The 19,108-nt window shown below is 41.8% G+C and overlaps 1 protein-coding gene across 4 annotated transcripts; it reads right to left on the minus strand.

The window, feature by feature from the left end:
* Positions 1-5,970: 5,970 nt before the first annotated feature.
* Positions 5,971-18,659, minus strand: ldhb.S (lactate dehydrogenase B S homeolog). Of its 4 annotated transcripts, none has more exons than XM_018254091.2 (8): positions 18,585-18,659; positions 10,738-10,872; positions 9,227-9,344; positions 8,533-8,706; positions 7,622-7,795; positions 7,420-7,537; positions 6,372-6,495; positions 5,971-6,252 (listed from the first exon to the last, which is right to left on the minus strand). In XM_018254091.2, exons 2-8 carry the CDS (start codon positions 10,864-10,866, stop codon positions 6,085-6,087), a joined length of 1,005 nt encoding a protein of 334 aa, XP_018109580.1. In that variant the 5' UTR covers positions 10,867-10,872; positions 18,585-18,659; the 3' UTR covers positions 5,971-6,084.
* Positions 18,660-19,108: the final 449 nt, after the last annotated feature.

Genomic DNA, 19,108 nt, shown 5'->3' on the forward strand with positions numbered 1-19,108 from the left:
CAGAGTGGCGCGCGACCCCTCTTTGTTGGTGGGCAGGCCTGGACTGGGAGTCAAAATAGGCCCTGGCATTTCAAGTACACAGAGGCCCAAGCAGCCCCTAGGGTTACCACCTGGTCGGTATTTTACCGGCCTGGCCGGTAAAAATGATGGTTGATCCCAATGTTATTAATAGGGAAAAAAGATAAATATATAGGAAGGTCAGTGATATGATCCCAATGTTATTAATAGGGAATAAAGATAAATATATAGGAAGGCCAGTGATCTCAATGTTATTAATAGGGAATAAAGATAAATATATAGGAAGGTCAGTGATCCCAATGTTATTAATAGGGAATAAAGATAAATATATAGGAAGGTCAGTGATCCCAATGTTATTAATAGGGAATAAAGATAAATATATAGGAAGGTCAGTGATCCCAATGTTATTAATAGGGAATAAAGATAAATATACAGGAAGGCCAGTGATCCCAATGTTATTAATAGGGAAAAAAGATAAATATATAGGAAGGCCGGTATTTTTTTCCAGAAAAGGTGGTAACCCTAGCAACCCCCCACCAGCCTAATAAATAATGACTGTCTATGGTAACTTGCAGCAGAACCCACAGATTGCCAGTCCGGGCCTGTTGGTGGGTCGCGGTACAATCAAAATTTCATCCATGCACATTAGCGTTGTGCAGCGTGCATGCACATACCCGGCACCGGAGTGCCGGAGAGGCAGGGGGTGCCGGAGGGGGGCCAGGTGCCCCGGTGGGCCCCAAGTCCCCAGTCCGACCCTGTATATTTATAGTTTTCCCCTATTAATAACATTGGAATCAACCATCATTTTTACCAGCCAGGCCAGTAGGTGGCAACCCTAACATGAATACAAGCAAAATGCTCATTAAAAATGAGAAAAAAAACTTACTCCAACATTTCTTGTAGGTAGGGTTGCCACCTTTTCTGGAACAAATACTGGCCTTCCTATATATTTATCTTTATTCCCTATTAATAACATTGGGATCACTGACCTTCCTATATATTTATCTTTATTCCCTATTAATAACATTGGGATCACTGACCTTCCTATATATTTATCTTTATTCCCTATTAATAACATTGGGATCACTGGCCTTCCTATATATTTATCTTTATTCCCTATTAATAACATTGGGATCACTGACCTTCCTATATATTTATCTTTATTCCCTATTAATAACATTGGGATCACTGACCTTCCTATATATTTATCTTTATTCCCTATTAATAACATTGAGATCACTGACCTTCCTATATATTTATCTTTTTTCCCTATTAATAACATTGAGATCACTGACCTTCCTATATATTTATCTTTATTCCCTATTAATAACATTGGGATCACTGACCTTCCTATATATTTATCTTTTTTCCCTATTAATAACATTGGGATCACTGACCTTCCTATATATTTATCTTTATTCCCTATTAATAACATTGGGATCACTGACCTTCCTATATATTTATCTTTATTCCCTATTAATAACATTGGGATCACTGACCTTCCTATATACTGTATTTATCTTTATTCCCTATTAATAACATTGGGATCACTGACCTTCCTAAATATTTTTTTTTTTTCCCTATTAATAACGTTGGGATCGACCATCATTTTTACCGGCCAGGTGGCAACCCTAGTTGTAGGATTTACATATCTAATTTTGGGAATTTGGAAGTGTTTGGCTTAAAGTTTAACAAAGAATTAGGCTACACCGCTCACTGTTGGACTGGGGTTTGAGGGGACCACCGGGAATGTTTTTTTGATAGGTGGGAGTCAGCGCTAAAACAGCTCAGAGAGAGGAGTACATAGCAAAAAGAAAAGTAATATAGTGTAGTTTATTGTATTTACGTGGTCTAACTGACCCAATCGCTTATATCCACCAAGTAGGGTTGCCACCTGGCCGGTAAAAATGATGGTTGATCCCAACGTTATTAATAGGGAAAAAAGACAAATATATAGGAAGGCCGATATTTTTTTTTACAGAAAAGGTGGCAACCCTACCACCTGGCCAAGGTGCTTTTTCCAAAGTCAAGCTGTATACCGACTTGCAACACTGTGACGTGCAATTATTTCTCTGGTGGATACTTACATACAGTGGCGTAACTACATGTTACTGGGCCCCACAGCAAATTAATTTTAGGGGCCCCCAACATACATGTATCCAGAGGTTGTCTTGTTTTACTAATAGAAGTTGAAATTGAGCATTATTTGGGCCTCATGGGGCCCCCTATACCTCCTGGGCCCCCTGCAGCCGCAGGGTCTGCTTCCTCTGTAGTTACGCCCACGGTTACATACGTCAACAATCAGCACACATCAAATGACCCAAGTTGGTTCATCGATTGGACATCGATTCCTGATGAGGTTAAAATAGAAGGAGCACGGAATAGTGTATAACCTTTATTACTTTAAAAATTTCTCTATAATATGACACAAATTTAAGGCAAAGTCCGGAATTTGAAGATCCGACAATGGGCAGCCCTGTTTTTACCTTCCAGGCACTTCGGGATGACTTCACAACGCCTTTTGCCTGACGCGTTTCGTCAGAGTTCCGACTTCCTCAAAGGCTTTAATTACACCAGGAAGGTCACCAAAGGGTTGCCGGACCCCAGTCGTGAAACATGGACTTGGCCTACACTCTCCTCCCCATCTTCGTGTGCCATGTCTAGTGTCGGACTGGGACACCAGGGGTCCACCAAAATCCTTAGACCAGGGGCCCACTTAGGGTTGCCACCTTATCTGGAGAAAAATACCGGCCTTCCTATATATTTTTTTTCCCCTATTAAAGGAGAAGGAAAGGTTAAAACTAAGTAAGCCTTATCAGAAAGGTCCATCTAAATATACCAGTAAACCCCCCAAGTAATGTTGCTCTGAGTCCCCTGTCAAAAGAAATACTGCATTTCTTTCCTTCTATTGTGTACTCATGGGCTTCTGTATCAGACTTCCTGCCTTCAGCTTTAACCTCATTGCCCTGGGCAAGAGCATGCTCAGTTTGCTCCTCTTCCCCTCCCCCTCCCTTCTCTACTGTAATCTGAGCCCAGAGCAGGGAGAGAATCAGGCAGGAAGTGATGTCACACCACATTAATACTGCAGCTCCTAGTCTAAACAAACAGAGAGTTTCTAGAGCTTTTTACTCAGGTATGGCAAAATATTCTACAGAATAAATATAGCATTCTAGCTTGCACTATTGCAGCTAATCTATTGGCAATAAAATGCCTCCGTAGCTTTCCTTCTCCTTTAATAACATTGGGATCAACCATCATTTTTACCAGCCAGGCTGGCAACCCTAGGCCCACTCTCACCACTATTCTTCCTCTCATCACTCAGCCTCTATTCTCCTAGTCTCCTTTCTTTACATACTATATTCTATTATTCCACCTATTTAGCCTCTCTGTTCTCATAGAAATAGGGAATGACCATGAAAATAGGCCAAATGTTGAGTTTTCATGGTATCCTGGTGGGCCACTCTGATTCATGATTGGGAACAAGGGAGAAGCAAACTACATCTTAGATCAGAGCAGACCTGGGTTGGGCAGGGCTCACCAGGATGTTACCAGTGTCCTGTCAGCCCAGTCCGACCCTGATAATGCTACACATTATTATTATTATTGGGATTCCGAGTCCGAAACTACAATTTAGCAGCAAAGGACACAAAATGGAGTGAATTAAGTGTATTTTACCTTACTGTCCAATATCCATACAGGAAGGTTTCACCCGGACAGCCCTTCCAAATACCGGGCGAAATTCGGGGCAGGTGACAACCATAATGTAGCCACTGGATTCTCTCATCTCTCATTACTGACTGCCAATTTGTGGATTCTTTCAAATGCCAGCGTAGCTTCAGTAAGATGCCATAGACCGTCACTATTTATTGGGGCTGTTTGGGCCTCTGCTTTTTTTAAACTAAGTTTATAAATAAATTAGGCTAAAAGGCTAGACATTGTGTTTTGGGCTTCTGTACCAGCCCAAGCCCCCCACAGAACTTTAGCAGGGAAGATAATGTATTTATTGACCCGTAGCATCAGCTTCTATGGCAAATTTTGCACCCAGCCCCCTCTCCACACGTGCCAAAAGAGAAAAATGGAAATCATTTTTTAAAAAAAAAAAAAATTGTATTTGGAGAAAATGAAGTCTATGGGAGACAGCCTTTCTGCGATTCTGGCTTATGGGTTTCCTGATAACAAGGTTCTATACCTGGATAGAAAAGATTTTTTTTATTTAAGTAAAGCTTTAAAATAAATGAATATAAAATTGAGTATTCTAACCACTTTTTTTTTTTTACATTCATTAGGTTTCTTTTAATTCCAAGATATTGAGATACATGTGCTGTTGAAGAAAGAAAGAGGCTGCTCTGATGTTCTTCTGCTGATTTGAGAAAGGTTTCTAATTGTTTTCCTAAGCAGAAGAACATCAGAGCAGCCTCTTTCTTTCTCCTGACAACTTCCTTGAAAAGACGCCTGCGCTAAAGCACACGTGGCAATGCGTTTTCCATAGACACCAGAAGTTGCCACACGTGGCGATACGCTTTCCGAAGTCACTTCGGGCGACAATGGAAAATGCATCGCCGCATGTGCTTCAGCGCAGGCGTCTTTTCATTATAGCCTATGGGAAGACATGCTGAGGCAGTTCGGGGAGATTGTCGCTCAGAAGACGAGGCGATTAGTCGCCAGGCGACAAAATCTCCCCGAATCTCCTTGTGTGAACTAACCCTTAAGGGGGTTGTTCACTTTTAAATTTTAGTATGATTTTTTAATTTAGCTTCTATTTCAGCTACTCTAGTGGGAATTTTAGCAGCAATCTGGTTGCTATGGCAGAGTTTATTCCAACAACCAGGCCCTGGATTGCATGAGACTGGAAAATGAAAAGAGCCTGAAGATAAACGTTTCAATAACAATACTGTAGCCTCAGTGACCTTTGGCTGAAGGGGTCAATGAAAGCTAGAAGTGTTAAATAAAAGGCAAGTAATTAAAATATAAAAAAAAAAAAATTGCCAAGAAGGGGACTAAAAGCAAACCTGAAGATTGGCAACACCTTTAGTATGGCCAGTGGTTGGGGGGCCCCCCCCCCCCCAACTTAGAGAGACTAGTTCCCCCCCCCAACTTAGAGAGACTAGTTAGGGAAATTGCTAGGTCTGTAGTTTTCAAGGGAGGCTCGGACCAATTACTGACCTCAAATCAGGGGTGAGCTACAAGTCAAAAATTAAAAAGGTGAATTTCTGACAGATTTATCAAGAGTCGAATTTATGGGAGTTTAAAATTCCAAAAGAAAAAAAAAAAAACAAAAAAAAAAAAAAAACAAGTTACCAGTATTCTAAACTCTGGTGAATTGGATCGACCCGAAAACACAAATTAGATTGTTTTTAATTGTGTCAGGAAGGCAGCAAACCACTCCAAGTTGATCCCAGGACGTCTACCATTGACTAAAACAGCAATTCAGCAGGTTTTTAGGTGGTGAATATTCGAATTAGATTTCTTAAGAGGGTCAGAGTATGATAAATAAATCTTAAAAATAAAAAAGTTTATTCCCCAGAAGATTCAGTAGACCGTTTAAAAGGGTCTGTTTAATTTACTGCCTATTTGCATGGAGGAAGCATGCCAACATGCAACAGCAGATAGAAGTGATCAGTGGGAGAGGGGGAGAAATCATTTCAGACTTTTCCTTTATTTAAAAAGCACAGATAAGCTAGAATGGAGGAATGTTTATTTTGGCTCTGTAAAAGGGTAATAAATAAAATGTATAGTGATCAAATGTACAGAGTCGTGTTTAGACACTGACACATTCTATCTGCTGATCGGTTGCTATAGGTTACTAGACCTGTACAAACCACCCCTTGTGTTAAAATTACCATGCATTATTATAGCTGGGTTCTCAATGTATTACAGTTGGCATCAGAACCAAACTGCATTGATCTGCGGTTGGTCAATGGGTCAGTGATAAAGAGCACAAACAAGACAGTATTCAGTTGGTTAAAGGCTTTATTTTGACAACTATTAAACTCTGGAAACTAGTATACACAACATTAGAACCATATAGCAGAGCCACCGAAGCAGAAACATAACACATCTGTGGGATCACAGGTCCTTCAGGTCTTTCTGGATGCCCCATAAGGTCTCTGCACTCTTCTGCAGCTGACCAACCTCATCATCCTTCAGCTTCTGGTTGATGACACTGGTCAATCCATTTCCATTCAGGACACATGGGAGGCTCAAGAATACTTCAGTCTCAATGCCATACATGCCCTAAACAAAAGCCACAATATAAAGTTATGTCTCGTGCCACATTACCAGACACTATGGTCTGCTTGCTATAGGCTTGCAATCCTCCATGACACTTTAAACTGGCCACTTTGAAAGCTTACCTTCACCATTGTTGAAACTGGATGGACTCGCCCCAGGTTTTTAGTAATGGATTCTACTATTTCAGCCACGCTGAAGCCAATGGCCCAGTTGGTGTAGCCTTTAAGCTTGATCACTTCATAGGCACTAGAGTGAAATGAAAATCGCATACATTATATCCTTATAAATAGTGACTAGTGAGGTCATCAGTTATAAACTGTGAATAGAGATGAAATGGTCACATGACTCCCTAAAACATGCGCATTATATAGGGGTGCACTGATCTACTATTTTGGATTCGGCCAAACCCTTTGCGAAAGATTCGGTCGAATACCAAACCTAATCCTAATTTGCATATACAAAAGAGATGTGGGAAGGGAAACTGTGGTTGTGACCAAGTCATGCGATTTCTCTCCCCCAATTTGCATATGCAAGTTAGGAAAAAGGCAGAATCCCGAACTCTGTGTATCCCTAGTATTATAATTACTTCCTTGGTTTGTGACAAAAAGTCACACGATTTCCCTCCCCGTCCCTAATTTGCATATGCAAATTATGATCGGTTTGGCTGGGCAGAAGGATTCTGCCGAATCCTGCTGAAAAAGGCCGAATCATGGATTAGGTCATCCCCAATTATAATAAAGTACCCCTTGTTGGAAACTAGGAGGAGGATATTAGAGTTCCACGACCTGTATAGAAGCATATAGAAATAATCAGCAAACCTGTAGCATCAGCTTATATTACAGGGGAAGCTCATTTTTCTGCTGGATAATTAGTGACGTACAATAAGTTCAGTATATAAAACATTTTTAGGGTTCAGTTTTCCTTTAAGTTACTATTTAGTGTGTTATAAAGTGGCCAATTCTAAGAAACTTTTTTTTTTTAGTGGACTGAAGGCATGGAGGCCCAAATTACAGACAGATCCCCCTAAGTCACCCTTTTTACCAACTTTTATTGGCTATAGAAAACTATGGGGCAAGGTCGGACAGCATTACCAGTTTAGAATGCCTTTAAGTCAAATGAACACAAGGAAATACACTTCTGTGTAAAGTCACCCGTATAAAGTGCAATTACCTGTCAACTACCTTCTTGTGAACTTCTTTCCAGTTGCAAGAGTCTTGGTCAGTGCCAATCTCAGGTTTAAGGGACTGAAGACTGACTCCAGCTACATTAACGCCACTCCAGACAGCCACTGGAATACACATTTTTGTTAGATATCAAAAGACAGAGTCTAGGAACAGCTTAATCAGTTTATTTTGGAACCGTGGGCTCTTACCACTGGTATCTCCATGTTCTCCCAGGATGAAGCCATGACAACTGGATGGGTGAACCCCAAGCTTCTCAGAAATCAGATGGCGAAACCGTGCAGAATCCAGGTTGGTCCCACTGCCAATGATACGGTGTTGGGGAAGGCCACTCAGTTTCCAGGTTACGTAGGTCAGGATGTCCACTAGGAAGGGAGAATTTGTACTTTAACTTTAGTTATTTAAAAATAGTCAGTTCTAAAGGCCATCCACAGGCAGTGCATTCTGTGTCCTACTTGGTGGAAACACCCTAGGACAATAGAAGATGGGGAAAGAATAGTGATTGCAGAAGTGTAGAAGCTTAGAACCACTATATATGCCAATGGAAGTTAGAGGGGGTTGTAAAGATGAATAATGTGAATATCACTAAATGTTTTACACTTCGTGCCCAATAGCTTCCGTGGTTGCTGGAAATTTCAGTGTAAAAGTCTGACCAGCCATATGGCGCCTATACCAGGGCGACTCTCTCCAGAGCCACTACAGATATAGGACCAGTTATCCAGACTGCTTGGGACCTGGAATTTTCTGGATAAGGGATCTTTCCATAATTTGGATCTTCATACCTCAAATCTACTAGAAAATCGTGTAAACATTAAATAAACCCAATAGGCTGGTTTTGCTTCCAATAAGGATTGATCATTTCTTAGTTTCAATCAAGACCAGTACAAGTATTACAGAGAAAATAGTTTAAAAATGTGGATTATTTGATTATAATGGAGTCTATGGGAGACTGCAGTTCTGAGCTTTGATAATGGGTTTCCGGATGAACTGTATTAGCAGTTTGAGCTGTTGAATGCTTTTATTACCCGATGCAGAAGCACAAGGCAATCCTAAAAAAAAAAAAAAAAAAAAAAAAAAAAAAAAAAAGAGACTGTAGGTGTACCTGGATTGGAGACCACAATGATGATGCAGTCAGGACTGTACTTGACAACCTGAGGGATAATGAACTTGAAGACATTGACGTTCCTCTGGACCAAGTTCAGGCGGCTCTCTCCTTCCTGCTGCCGGACCCCACCAGTTACCACAACAATTCTGGAGTTAGCGGTTACGGAATAATCTGCATGGAAATAAGGGAATCACTAAACTGTATAGAAAAATGAAAGGCTTGATCTTCCCAAAGACACCACTTGCCAGACGATACCAGGAAAATATTTGTCTGGCAGAAAAAAAAAAAACCCACGGGTGCATTAAAGCATCAGCTAATTTACCTAGTGTGCCTTTAGAAACCAGTTCTAACGACCAGGAAATAAATTGGCACTAACCTGTACTCTAAAAAAATCGTAATAACATGTCAGGCACAGCAAAAACCCAACAAACCAGATTTGTAAGCACATTCACTAAGGCAGAATAGTTTCTTGCCAAACCAAACACAAGACATTCATGTGCAGGTTTTATTAACATAGAGACACCATCATCACAAGCCACAGGGCAGGGGTGGGTATCAAAGCAAAATTACTACTAGTAAAAAGTGAAAGCCTCTGGTACACAAGGGATGTAGAACTACCCCTGTTTTACACTGCTCCATCAGAATTACTAGCAGGGTTGTATGGCAGATGTTCAAAATGAGACAGGCCTACCTTTGTCAGCTACAATGGTTGGTGTTTTGAGGAACAGGGAACCGTGTTGCAGATCCATCACTTCACCCTTAAGTTTGTCTTCCAAGATATCAACCAGGGCAAGCTCATCGGCCAACTCCTGTATTAACAAAAACAGAATGCTACTCATTTAGTTATGTTCCCAGGTTGCTACAGTAGCTGTTGCAATGCCTAGTTTAGTCAATCACCAACTTCTCCAAAATCTGGGATTGGCACCAATTGATAGAGCTATACATTAAGAGTGGTTTTGTCATGTCAAACTTATGTTCTAGAACCCTTGAGCGTCCATTGCTCATAATATGAATACACAATCTACAGCTTTGCAGTAGTGGGCAATTATCTTTGGGCCCAGACTAAATTCAGAAGTTAATAATTCATCCATTAATTTTTTCATAATCCTAATATTTGTGTTCCTATTGGAGGGGTTTCCTACTTCTCAAAGGCTAATCCAACGGCTTTCCACTAGAGTTTAGGGGTTCCTACTTCTCAAAGGATAGTCTAACTGCTTTCCATCTTAAAGGAAAACGTACACCAAAAATGAATGAAGAGTTTTAAAGTGATTAACATAGTGTACTATTGGCATGCACTGTGAAAGGCTGGGTTGTGTAGTTATGGAGGCAGACATTCAAGATGGAAAAAAATAAAGGCACAGGTGTCCAATGCAATGGAGTTTTTACTTGCCATCTGATGTGTAACCTGTGCTTTTTTTCAGCTTAAATGGCTGCCCCCATGGCTACACAGCAGCTTGTTTATATAAACTATAGTAGTACTTATCTGTTATCTACTGTGTATCCTGTGCTTGAATGGCTGCCCCCATGGCTACACAGCAGCTTGTTTATATAAACTAAAGTAGAGTTTCCGAAGCAAACACGACACTATATTTTAATTACTTTGATACACTTTCAGATATTGGTGTTACTGTTCCTTTAAGATCCATTATGCTTTCTGCAGGAAGAAGTGTTGTAAAACAAGCTTTTGAGATTAGAGCTAATTAGGTTGGTGCTAGTGATGGCAGGTTGGGATTTTCCTGACTTCCAGGTTTTATAGACCTGCGCCGCCCGATGACATCTCAAGAGGGGTGGGGAGCGCATCTATAAAAGTTCAACCTGGAAGTCAGAAGAGCTCAATCCGAGGTGCAAGGTTGGCCCGAACCACCGGTCCCGTGGGTATCAGGTCGGCCCACACATCACAAGTAGGTGCCCCCAGAAGTGGTGGGCAGATTTTCAGCCAATATATACATTTGAAAGCCCAGAGCATGGCATTTAGAAATAAAACATTTCATACTGAAAAAAAAAAAAAATTAAGATTGTATTATTGCTGTAAGGAGTGTATGAAAGTCTGAGATTACAGTGTGGCTCTATGGGCGTTTCTGCACAGCATTAGAACAAAAGACACAGCTTCAAGGGCATTGCACCCCAGGGAAGGACAGGAAAAACAAGCAAGTCACATGCTCTGGGTTTGTTGCCAAGTAGCAGTTCTCTGGGACACATTACCTTCAGGAGGACACTGACAGCGCAGGCCATGCCAACTTGTCCGACCCCAACGATCGTTATCTTGTTTGTGGGTTTGGCAGCCTTATCCTGGCACACATTAGTGATAAGTTTCTCCTGAACAGTAGACATGGTGTTCTACATAGGGAAAACAGAATAAAGTACAGAGTTTTTAGAATATGACCCTTTATGTTCACATAGGTTAACTATGACCCTGTGCATGGGGGGGGGGGTGATTACATTTGAAGGGGTTTTAAATAAAAACATAATGTAGTACGTGAATTGCAAAGATATGGATTATGCCCACGAGAAGAGTTTCTGCAAGCATGGTCTAATTCATATGATATAATGATTTTCATCTTAGTTCCCCTTTAAACCTTGTGCCCCTGCTTATTGCTTTAAGCATATCCACAATGCTGATTGTCCATATGATGTGGGTCAACAAGTTCCTCAAATCCAATGTTAGGGCCCACGCCAGAGCTCCCCCTCACCACAACCAAATCCCCCTGCAAACTTGAGGTTGGAGCCACATTCATCTGTGCATTAAATACAGTTTATGGTCCAACTTCTTTCAGCTGAATTAAAGGGGTAGTTTACCTTCAAGTTACACGTTGATCTTGATATTTGTTATTTAATTCTTTGTCTTATGGAGGCTTTATGTTTGTTTTTATTTAATTTATTTTAACTAAAATGACTTCCTATTAATGCCACTCGCTCAAACCACTGGATTGCTAGGGCAAATAAAACCCTAGCAGCCAGTTGCTGATATGGAAAAATAGCTACAGTAAATAACTGAAGTAAACGAGAAACCACAAAAAGACCAATTGCAAATTGTCTTAATATCAGTATCACTGACCTGCATCTAAAAAGCAAATTCTCTAAGGCTACAAATTTATTTACTTTTTTTTTATGTGCCCTCTTTCTATTCGTCTTATTCAAATCAATGCATGGTTGCTAGGGGAGTTTAGACGTTAGCAACCAGACAGCGGAAACTGCAGGACCTGCTGAATAAAGCGATAGAAAAATGAAAACCAATTGCAAATGGTCTCAATATCCCGCTCTACATCATCCTAAATCTGAATTCCAAGGTCATTCTACACAGTTTAAGTTCCTTTTTCCATATAGTCCAAGGAGGGATATATTTACTTAGCTCGAGTGATGGATTAGAATGAAAAACACTTCGAAGTAATTTTTTGGCTATTTCGACTAAAAATCGTTCGAAGTATTGGGAAGGTCCCCATAGGCTTTCCTAGCAGTTTCTGCGAAGGAAAATCTTTGCGATCGATGGATTAAAATCCTTCGAATTGTTCGAGTCGAAGGATTTAATCGTTCTAACAAATTACGCTAAATCCTTAGACTTCGATATTCGAAGTCGAAGGATTTAACTTAGATGGTCGAATAGAGGGTTAATTAACCCTCGATAGTTGACCCATAGTAAATGTGCCCCTTAGTATTTCATTAAGTGTCTAGTAAGTCGGCCATCTGCAATTTCCAGCACCAATTCGTATGATGAATGTATTAGTTCAGCACCAGCCAGACAGCTGCAGGGGAGGCAACTCATTGCTACACAGACTTTCAGTGTGTGCGATCAAATATGAACACTAGAAAAGTCCCAAAACGATGTGGTTCCTACTGTAGGACAAACTGCAGATTTTAGTAATAGAAAGCAGAATGGAATACATAACATTCAGAGAAAGATATGGGTTAAACACACAGCAAAGGACAAGCAGGGCCCCCTAGGGGAGTGTGTTTTTTTTTTGTGATCAGTTCCGTTGTCCCCAAAAGGACAATCAGCAAGCGCAGAACTAAATGCAAGTGAGGAATTTGACCTTGAAGCTGCCATGACAGGGATTTTATCGGACAGCAGAGATGGACATGTAACACCAATTTGATCGTATTTAGGGATTTGGACATTTTATAAACCTTCAATTAAAACCCAAATTCTACTATCGTTTCTAAAACTCCCACTTCAGTCGGGAAAACAAAAAAATAGCTCAGAAGATGGACATTAGTGCCAGTTTTATGGGCCCCCGTGTGGCTGTATTGGACTCTCCCATCTCTGTAGTCACACAGCATCATGGGTAGGCAACACTGCACAGAACCAGGACACCTCAGGGGTGTTTTATTCATCACGTCCTGTGCTTGAGAGGGCCGGGCATTAGCCACCACATTACTAGATTTCCCCATTACTAAGCAGAAGCCTCACACACCCCCACAGTCCCAGAGACGTAAGCAGGGAAGCCATTACACAGCAGGAGAGTGTCACATACAGAGGAAATGAATGAGATGTGTGCTACTGAGGTGGTGTAAAAGATACTCACACGTGTGCTACTGAGGTGGTGTATAAGGTATTCACACACGTGTGCTACTGAGGTGGTGTATAAGGTATTGTCACACACATTTGCTACTGAGGTCGAATATAAGGTATTCTCACATGTATGTGTTACCGAGGTGGTGTACAAGATATTCTCACACACGTGCTACCGAGGTGGTGTATAAGGTATTCTCACACACGTGTGCTACTGAGGTCGAATATAAGGTATTCTCACATGTATGTGTTACCGAGGTGGTGTACAAGATATTCTCACACACACACGTGCTACCGAGGTGGTGTATAAGGTATTCTCACACACGTGTGCTACCGAGGTGGTGTATAAGTTATTCACATGTATGTGTTACCGAGGTGGTGTACAAGATATTCTCACACACGTGCTACTGAGGTGGTGTATAAGGTATTCTCACATGTATGTGCTACTAAGGTGGTGTATAAGTTATTCACATGTATGTGCTACTAAGGTGGTGTATAAGTTATTCACATGTATGTGCTACTAAGGTGGTGTATAAGTTATTCACATGTATGTGTTACCAAGGTGGTGTATAAGTTATTCACATGTATGTGTTACCAAGGTGGTGTACAAGATATTCTCACACACGTGCTACTGAGGTGGTGTATAAGGTATTCTCACATGTATGTGCTACTAAGGTGGTGTATAAGTTATTCACATGTATGTGCTACTAAGGTGGTGTATAAGTTATTCACATGTATGTGTTACCAAGGTGGTGTACAAGATATTCTCACACACGTGCTACTGAGGTGGTGTATAAGGTATTCTCACATGTATGTGCTACTAAGGTGGTGTACAAGTTATTCTCACACATGTGTGCTACCAAGGTATTCTTCTCACATGTATGTGCTACTGAGGTGGTGTATAAGGCACTCACACGTGTGCTACTGAGGTGGTGTACAAAGTATTCTAACACATGAGGAAGCCTGGCACTTATCCAGGGATGGATCAGACTGCCTGGCACTTGTGGCGTCATGGAAACAACACTCCATGCTATAGTGTCCGGTTACAGTCCTCCACAGCATTACTATAGGACATGCATGAATACTGGCCTCACTCTAGCTCCCATGTCCCTCAATTTTATCTATTGCATTCCCATTTATTCACACACACACTTGATTTAAAAAAAGGCATAGGAATATTGCTTTGCTCCCTCAGCCTAGGGATGTAGGACACGGCTATGGTCCCTCACTCTCTGGCCTATGAAAACTGCATCAAGTCAGGTGACAGTTTGTTCTAATGTCATGAGGCGATTAATACAAACTAGTGTTAAGGAGAGAGAAGGCGCACGCTCACACGGTTAACCCATTCAGTACACAGATTCAAAGGCACACTTGTTAACCCATTCAGTACACACACACAAAGAGCAGAGGCAGTTTCATAACAGATATACATTACTGTGCAGGCAGATTCCCTGTGTCTTGCAGCTTGTCTGGATCAGAATGAAGAAGAGGAGGGGCCATATTCTTGCTTTGTAGCCCCAAATTGCATCACTGGTTTTGGGACACACCTCCCCATCACACCACACTCCCATTCTCCCTTCAAGGGTACAGCAAGGCCTTCCCCTACACTCCCCCTGAGTACACTGGCTATTGTTGAAAACAATTTATGAAATAAATGCGAAGAATGCATGCAGCCATTCCCCCGAGCCAGAATAAGAGCCTGTCGCTGGAATGGAAAGCCGCAGCCCAGCATTAGAAATGCAACACAATCACTTGAGGAGTTAATGCGACAGAGCTGTGAATGAACTAGAATCACCCGGCAGCCTCTCTGCATTCTGTATATTTGCCCATGGAAACAGCAGGACTACACAGAGGCATAACTAGAAGCTATAGGCCCAACATCATTTTAGGGACCATCCTGGGGCAGCTGCTGCCACCTGAGGTTAGGGGGTGCTACCTGGCCGGTATTAATGCTTTATGCCAATGTTAATAGGAAAAAACGGCAAGAATGAAGGAAGGCTGGTATTTACGGTGTAACCCTACCTGAGGTAGCCCCGATTCCCCTTTTCTGCACTCAAACATCAGCGTCTGAGAAGGTCAAAGTTAAAAAACAGAAATTCAGCTCTTTTTGAAAAAAAAAAAAAAATTACAAGAGGTCACTTGTAACTGGCCACTCACTGTTGCCTGAGGCAGCGGCAAAGTCCTCACATTGACTAAAGCAGGAGTAGCCCTGCTCCCAATAAACTTTGGGTACAAGGGTAAAGGCCCCCCCATACACTGGCCGATAAAAGCTGCAACAGACCGAGTCGGCAGCTTATTGGCCTGTGTGGGGCCCTCCAACAGGCTTCCCCCGATCGATATCTGGCAAGAAGTCGGCCAAATGTCAATCGGGCAGGGTAAAAAATCCTGTCGGATTGCGGCTGCATCCGTTAGTTGATGTGGTCCCGCAATCCGACCGCCCCTATGGCCTCCATTCTGTTCCGATCGTTGGGCCTTAGGGCCCACAATCAAAACCGTACGATATCGCCCACTCCAATGTGGGCAAATCGGGGAGAGATCCGTTCATTTGGCGACATCGCCAAACGAGCGGATCTCCCTCTGTATGGCCACCTTAAGGCTATGATTTCACAGGACAGGTAAGCACCACTTCTTGCTGTGCAAAGAACACTTTATTTTAACCAGTTTTATCACTCCCAAGTACAGAACAAAGTTTTGTGGGGGTTCGAAACGTTCTGTACTTGGAGTGGTAAAACTGGCTAAAAATAAAGGATTATTTGTACAGCAAGAAGTTGTGAAGTGCTCGCCTTTTCTGTGAAATTTTGCTGAATGTGGAAGGAATAGCACCACCGTATTTTAAGGAGTTTAATTACTGCTCCCCATATATCATTTATTTGTCACCTTAAGGCTATGGACACATGCGTTTAACCGTGGCGGTTTCAAGTTAAGGCTATGGCACTTCTGCTAGCATATTTATCTGCCACGGTTAAATTATGCGTGTCCATAGCCTAAAACACAACAAGCCCTTTAGATTGTGGCCCACATTTTATCTGATCCTCTACCCAACGACACAAGATTGTGTAGGATGCTACAAAATCTGATCCCCCTAGGCTAAAAAATGTAAAGTTAGATCAGATAAAGTTGGATGGAGCCTTTTCTGCATGTGTTTATATCAGCCTATATATTTCAACGCGTAAAGTCTTTCCGACATAGAGTGCAAGTAGCAACTACTCATTGATTGGAATAAAAGGCTGGAATATGAATAGGAGGAGCCCTGAACAGAAAGATAAGAAATAAGTAGCAATAACAAAGCGACCCAACCCCCCCCCCCATTTATAAGATGAAAAAAATAAATAAATAAATGGAGACCCAATTGAAAAATTGGCCAGTGTATAAATACTAAACGTTAACTAAAAGGTGAACCAATCCTTTAATAAGGTCATTGGGTTTAGCCTTTTCAAGAAACAAATATAAAAGGTTTTCTGCTACTTCACCCATGTCAGACACCTGTATGGCTCACTAGAAAGGAGTATAGATACAAATCGCATGGCTGCACAGAGATCGGTGCAGTCTGCAGCATGTATCTAAGCAGATTCTCATTAACCATGCAGGATGTGGCTGTAAAGCAGTGAGTTGGCAAGAAGTATTGGCAAATAAAAAGATGCTTGTGCTGCTGTGTTTACTCAAGCCTTGACTGGTGTCAGAGCCAGGAATATGCCAAGATCTATGAAAGATTCCCCTTCATATCTCCATATTTGTCACTGCCCCAGGGGTGACAAGCTTTCCAGAGATAAAGAGGAGGAAACTTGGATAGAAGGGAATTAAATTGAAAATAGCAAAGTCATCAGATTCTTGGACCAAAAAAATAACGTGCATTTTGTAGACAAGATTCTGTTCAGAACTAGAACAGAGAGAGGCGGGTGCATTTGTGCAAGTACTAAAAGTCAGGCTTCTGAGCAAGGACACTTTTAAACATTTAAAGGGCACCTTTAGTAGGTTATAAACGTCCTATTCTTGGCAGCGGTTACATTTTTTTTAAACTGTAGAAAGAAAACTTAATTGTAAAGTTTCAATTGTGTTCCTTAAAATATTTATTTTTTAGTTTCTCATTCCTCACCTCCACCTGCCTGCTAGGGCGAGTTGGGCCCTAGCAACCAACTTCTGAAAAGCTAAATACAGGCATGGGATCCATTATCCGGTAACCCGTTATCCAGAAAGCCCCGTAGAGAAACTACATAAACTATAGTAAGGGGTTCTGAAGCAAACACACCAGTTTTACCAATGGAAGGCAACGCTACATTAAAATAGCATTCCTTTATTTTTTGGTGTTACTGGTTACTTTAAACCAGGGGTCCCCAACCTTTTTTTGCCACTTTAAAAGAAATAAAAAGTTGGGGAGCAACACAGTCATATGAAGACTTCCTGGGGTGCCAGATAAGGGCTGTAGACTGACAGCCTACAGGTGGTTCTGTTTGGCAATGCACCTGGTATTTATGCAACCAAAACTTGCCTCAAAAATAAACTGTTTTGAGGCCACTGGGAGCAACATGTTCCTCGCAAACTACTGGTTGGGGATCACAGCGTTAAACAATACCACTAGGCATTGTGACTGGCAGTTTCCATTGAAGGCAACAGAAAATGCAGCAGTCCTGGGTGTAATTTGCAGTTAATCATCTTAACGGAAAACTAAACTTATCAAAGTCGTAATGTTGCCTACGACGAACATTACATAAAGCCAGAACCACAATAATAAGCCTTAAAGACATAGGATAGGAGTGGCAGGTTATATTTAAAACTACTAAAGATAAAAAAAAAACAAATATGGAGCAACAGTAAGAGATCTGGTAATTATTACCTAACCCACCCTCACACCTAACCCCAATATCTTGCAACAAGCTATTCCATCTTCTTAAGGACTCTTACTGACAAGCGGTTGTAGCTGCGCTCCCCTGCGTTCCATTTTTCTGCGTTCGGCCACAGGAATAGACGCATTACGTTTTTTCCCAATGGGGCTGTACTCACACAGGCGCCGAACACAGGTTGAGATGCAACATTTTTCCTGCGTTCGCCGCCTACATGCGCCTGTGTGAGTACAGCCCCATTGGAAAAAAACGTAATGAGTCTATTCCTGCGCTCCCCTGCGGCTGAACGCAGAAAAACGGGAGCACTTGTCAGTAAGAGCCCTTACTCACCAGTACAAATAGCAAAACTACTAAACAGTTAGGGCTCTTACACATGAGCGTTCCGACCTGCGCTCCCCTGCGTTCCGTTTTTTGGCGTTCAGCCGCAGGGGAGCGCAGGAATAGACGCAAGTCATTATTTGAAATGGGGCTGTACTCACTCAGGCGCGTGTAGGCGCCAAACGCAGGAAAAATGCAGCATGTTGCGTCTGAACCTGCATTCGGCACCTACACACGCCTGAGTGAGTACAGCCCCATTTCAAATAATGACTTGCGTCTATTCCTGCGCTCCCCTGCGGCTGAACACCAAAAAACAGAATGCAGGTCGGAACGCTCATGTGTAAGAGCCCTTAGCATTTCCCAATAAACCACCAAGTCCTACTCACCCACCAACTGATGTGAACCGTCTGACCAGAGCAAGTACAGACAACTAATCCTAGTGCATGTATTTATCTGGCCAGATGCCTCATTATCATCCAATTAAACCCAATTTAGCAATTAAATCCAGCATTTCGCTGGTTTAACCTGTGACTCCAGAAAGTCCCTGATTTCTGTTTTAAATGTTGTTGAAAGGTTGCGGAAAGTAGGACAAAGCACAAGGGTCAGTGTGTGCAATGGTGGGAGGACAAGGTTACTGGCACCCCCGGGTAATGACATGTTTGGGAGCAATTAACCGGCTCTAGGTTACTGTGTCTTGTGAAGCAGGTTGGGTCTGACATTTAATTGGGAGCTACTGAAACCTTCCCCAGTGCCTCAGTAACATTTATTGTACAACTATTGGCAGTGCTGTAACTGGATATTACTGGGTTCCACAGAATATGATTTTTCAGGCCCCAAAATGTCTAGAGACTTGTTTTACCAATATTTATTCAAATTGGATATGAATTAGCGCCCCTATTCCTCCTGTGAC

This window comes from Xenopus laevis, chromosome 3S (assembly GCF_017654675.1).
Source record: "Xenopus laevis strain J_2021 chromosome 3S, Xenopus_laevis_v10.1, whole genome shotgun sequence".
In the NCBI taxonomy this organism is placed as follows: Eukaryota; Metazoa; Chordata; class Amphibia; order Anura; family Pipidae; genus Xenopus; species Xenopus laevis.

What these genes read in the sequence shown, in the direction of transcription:
- ldhb.S (XM_018254091.2), bottom strand. Translation starts at nt 10,866, where the DNA reads ATGTCTACTGTTCAGGAGAAACTTATCACTAATGTGTGCCAGGATAAG. An exon ending in AGAACATGGAGATACCAGTG is followed by an intron (nt 7,538 to 7,621) that starts GTAAGAGCCCAC and finishes TGTGTATTCCAG; the next exon opens with TGGCTGTCTGGAGTGGCGTT. An exon ending in CAGTTTCAACAATGGTGAAG is followed by an intron (nt 6,253 to 6,371) that starts GTAAGCTTTCAA and finishes GCTTTTGTTTAG; the next exon opens with GGCATGTATGGCATTGAGAC.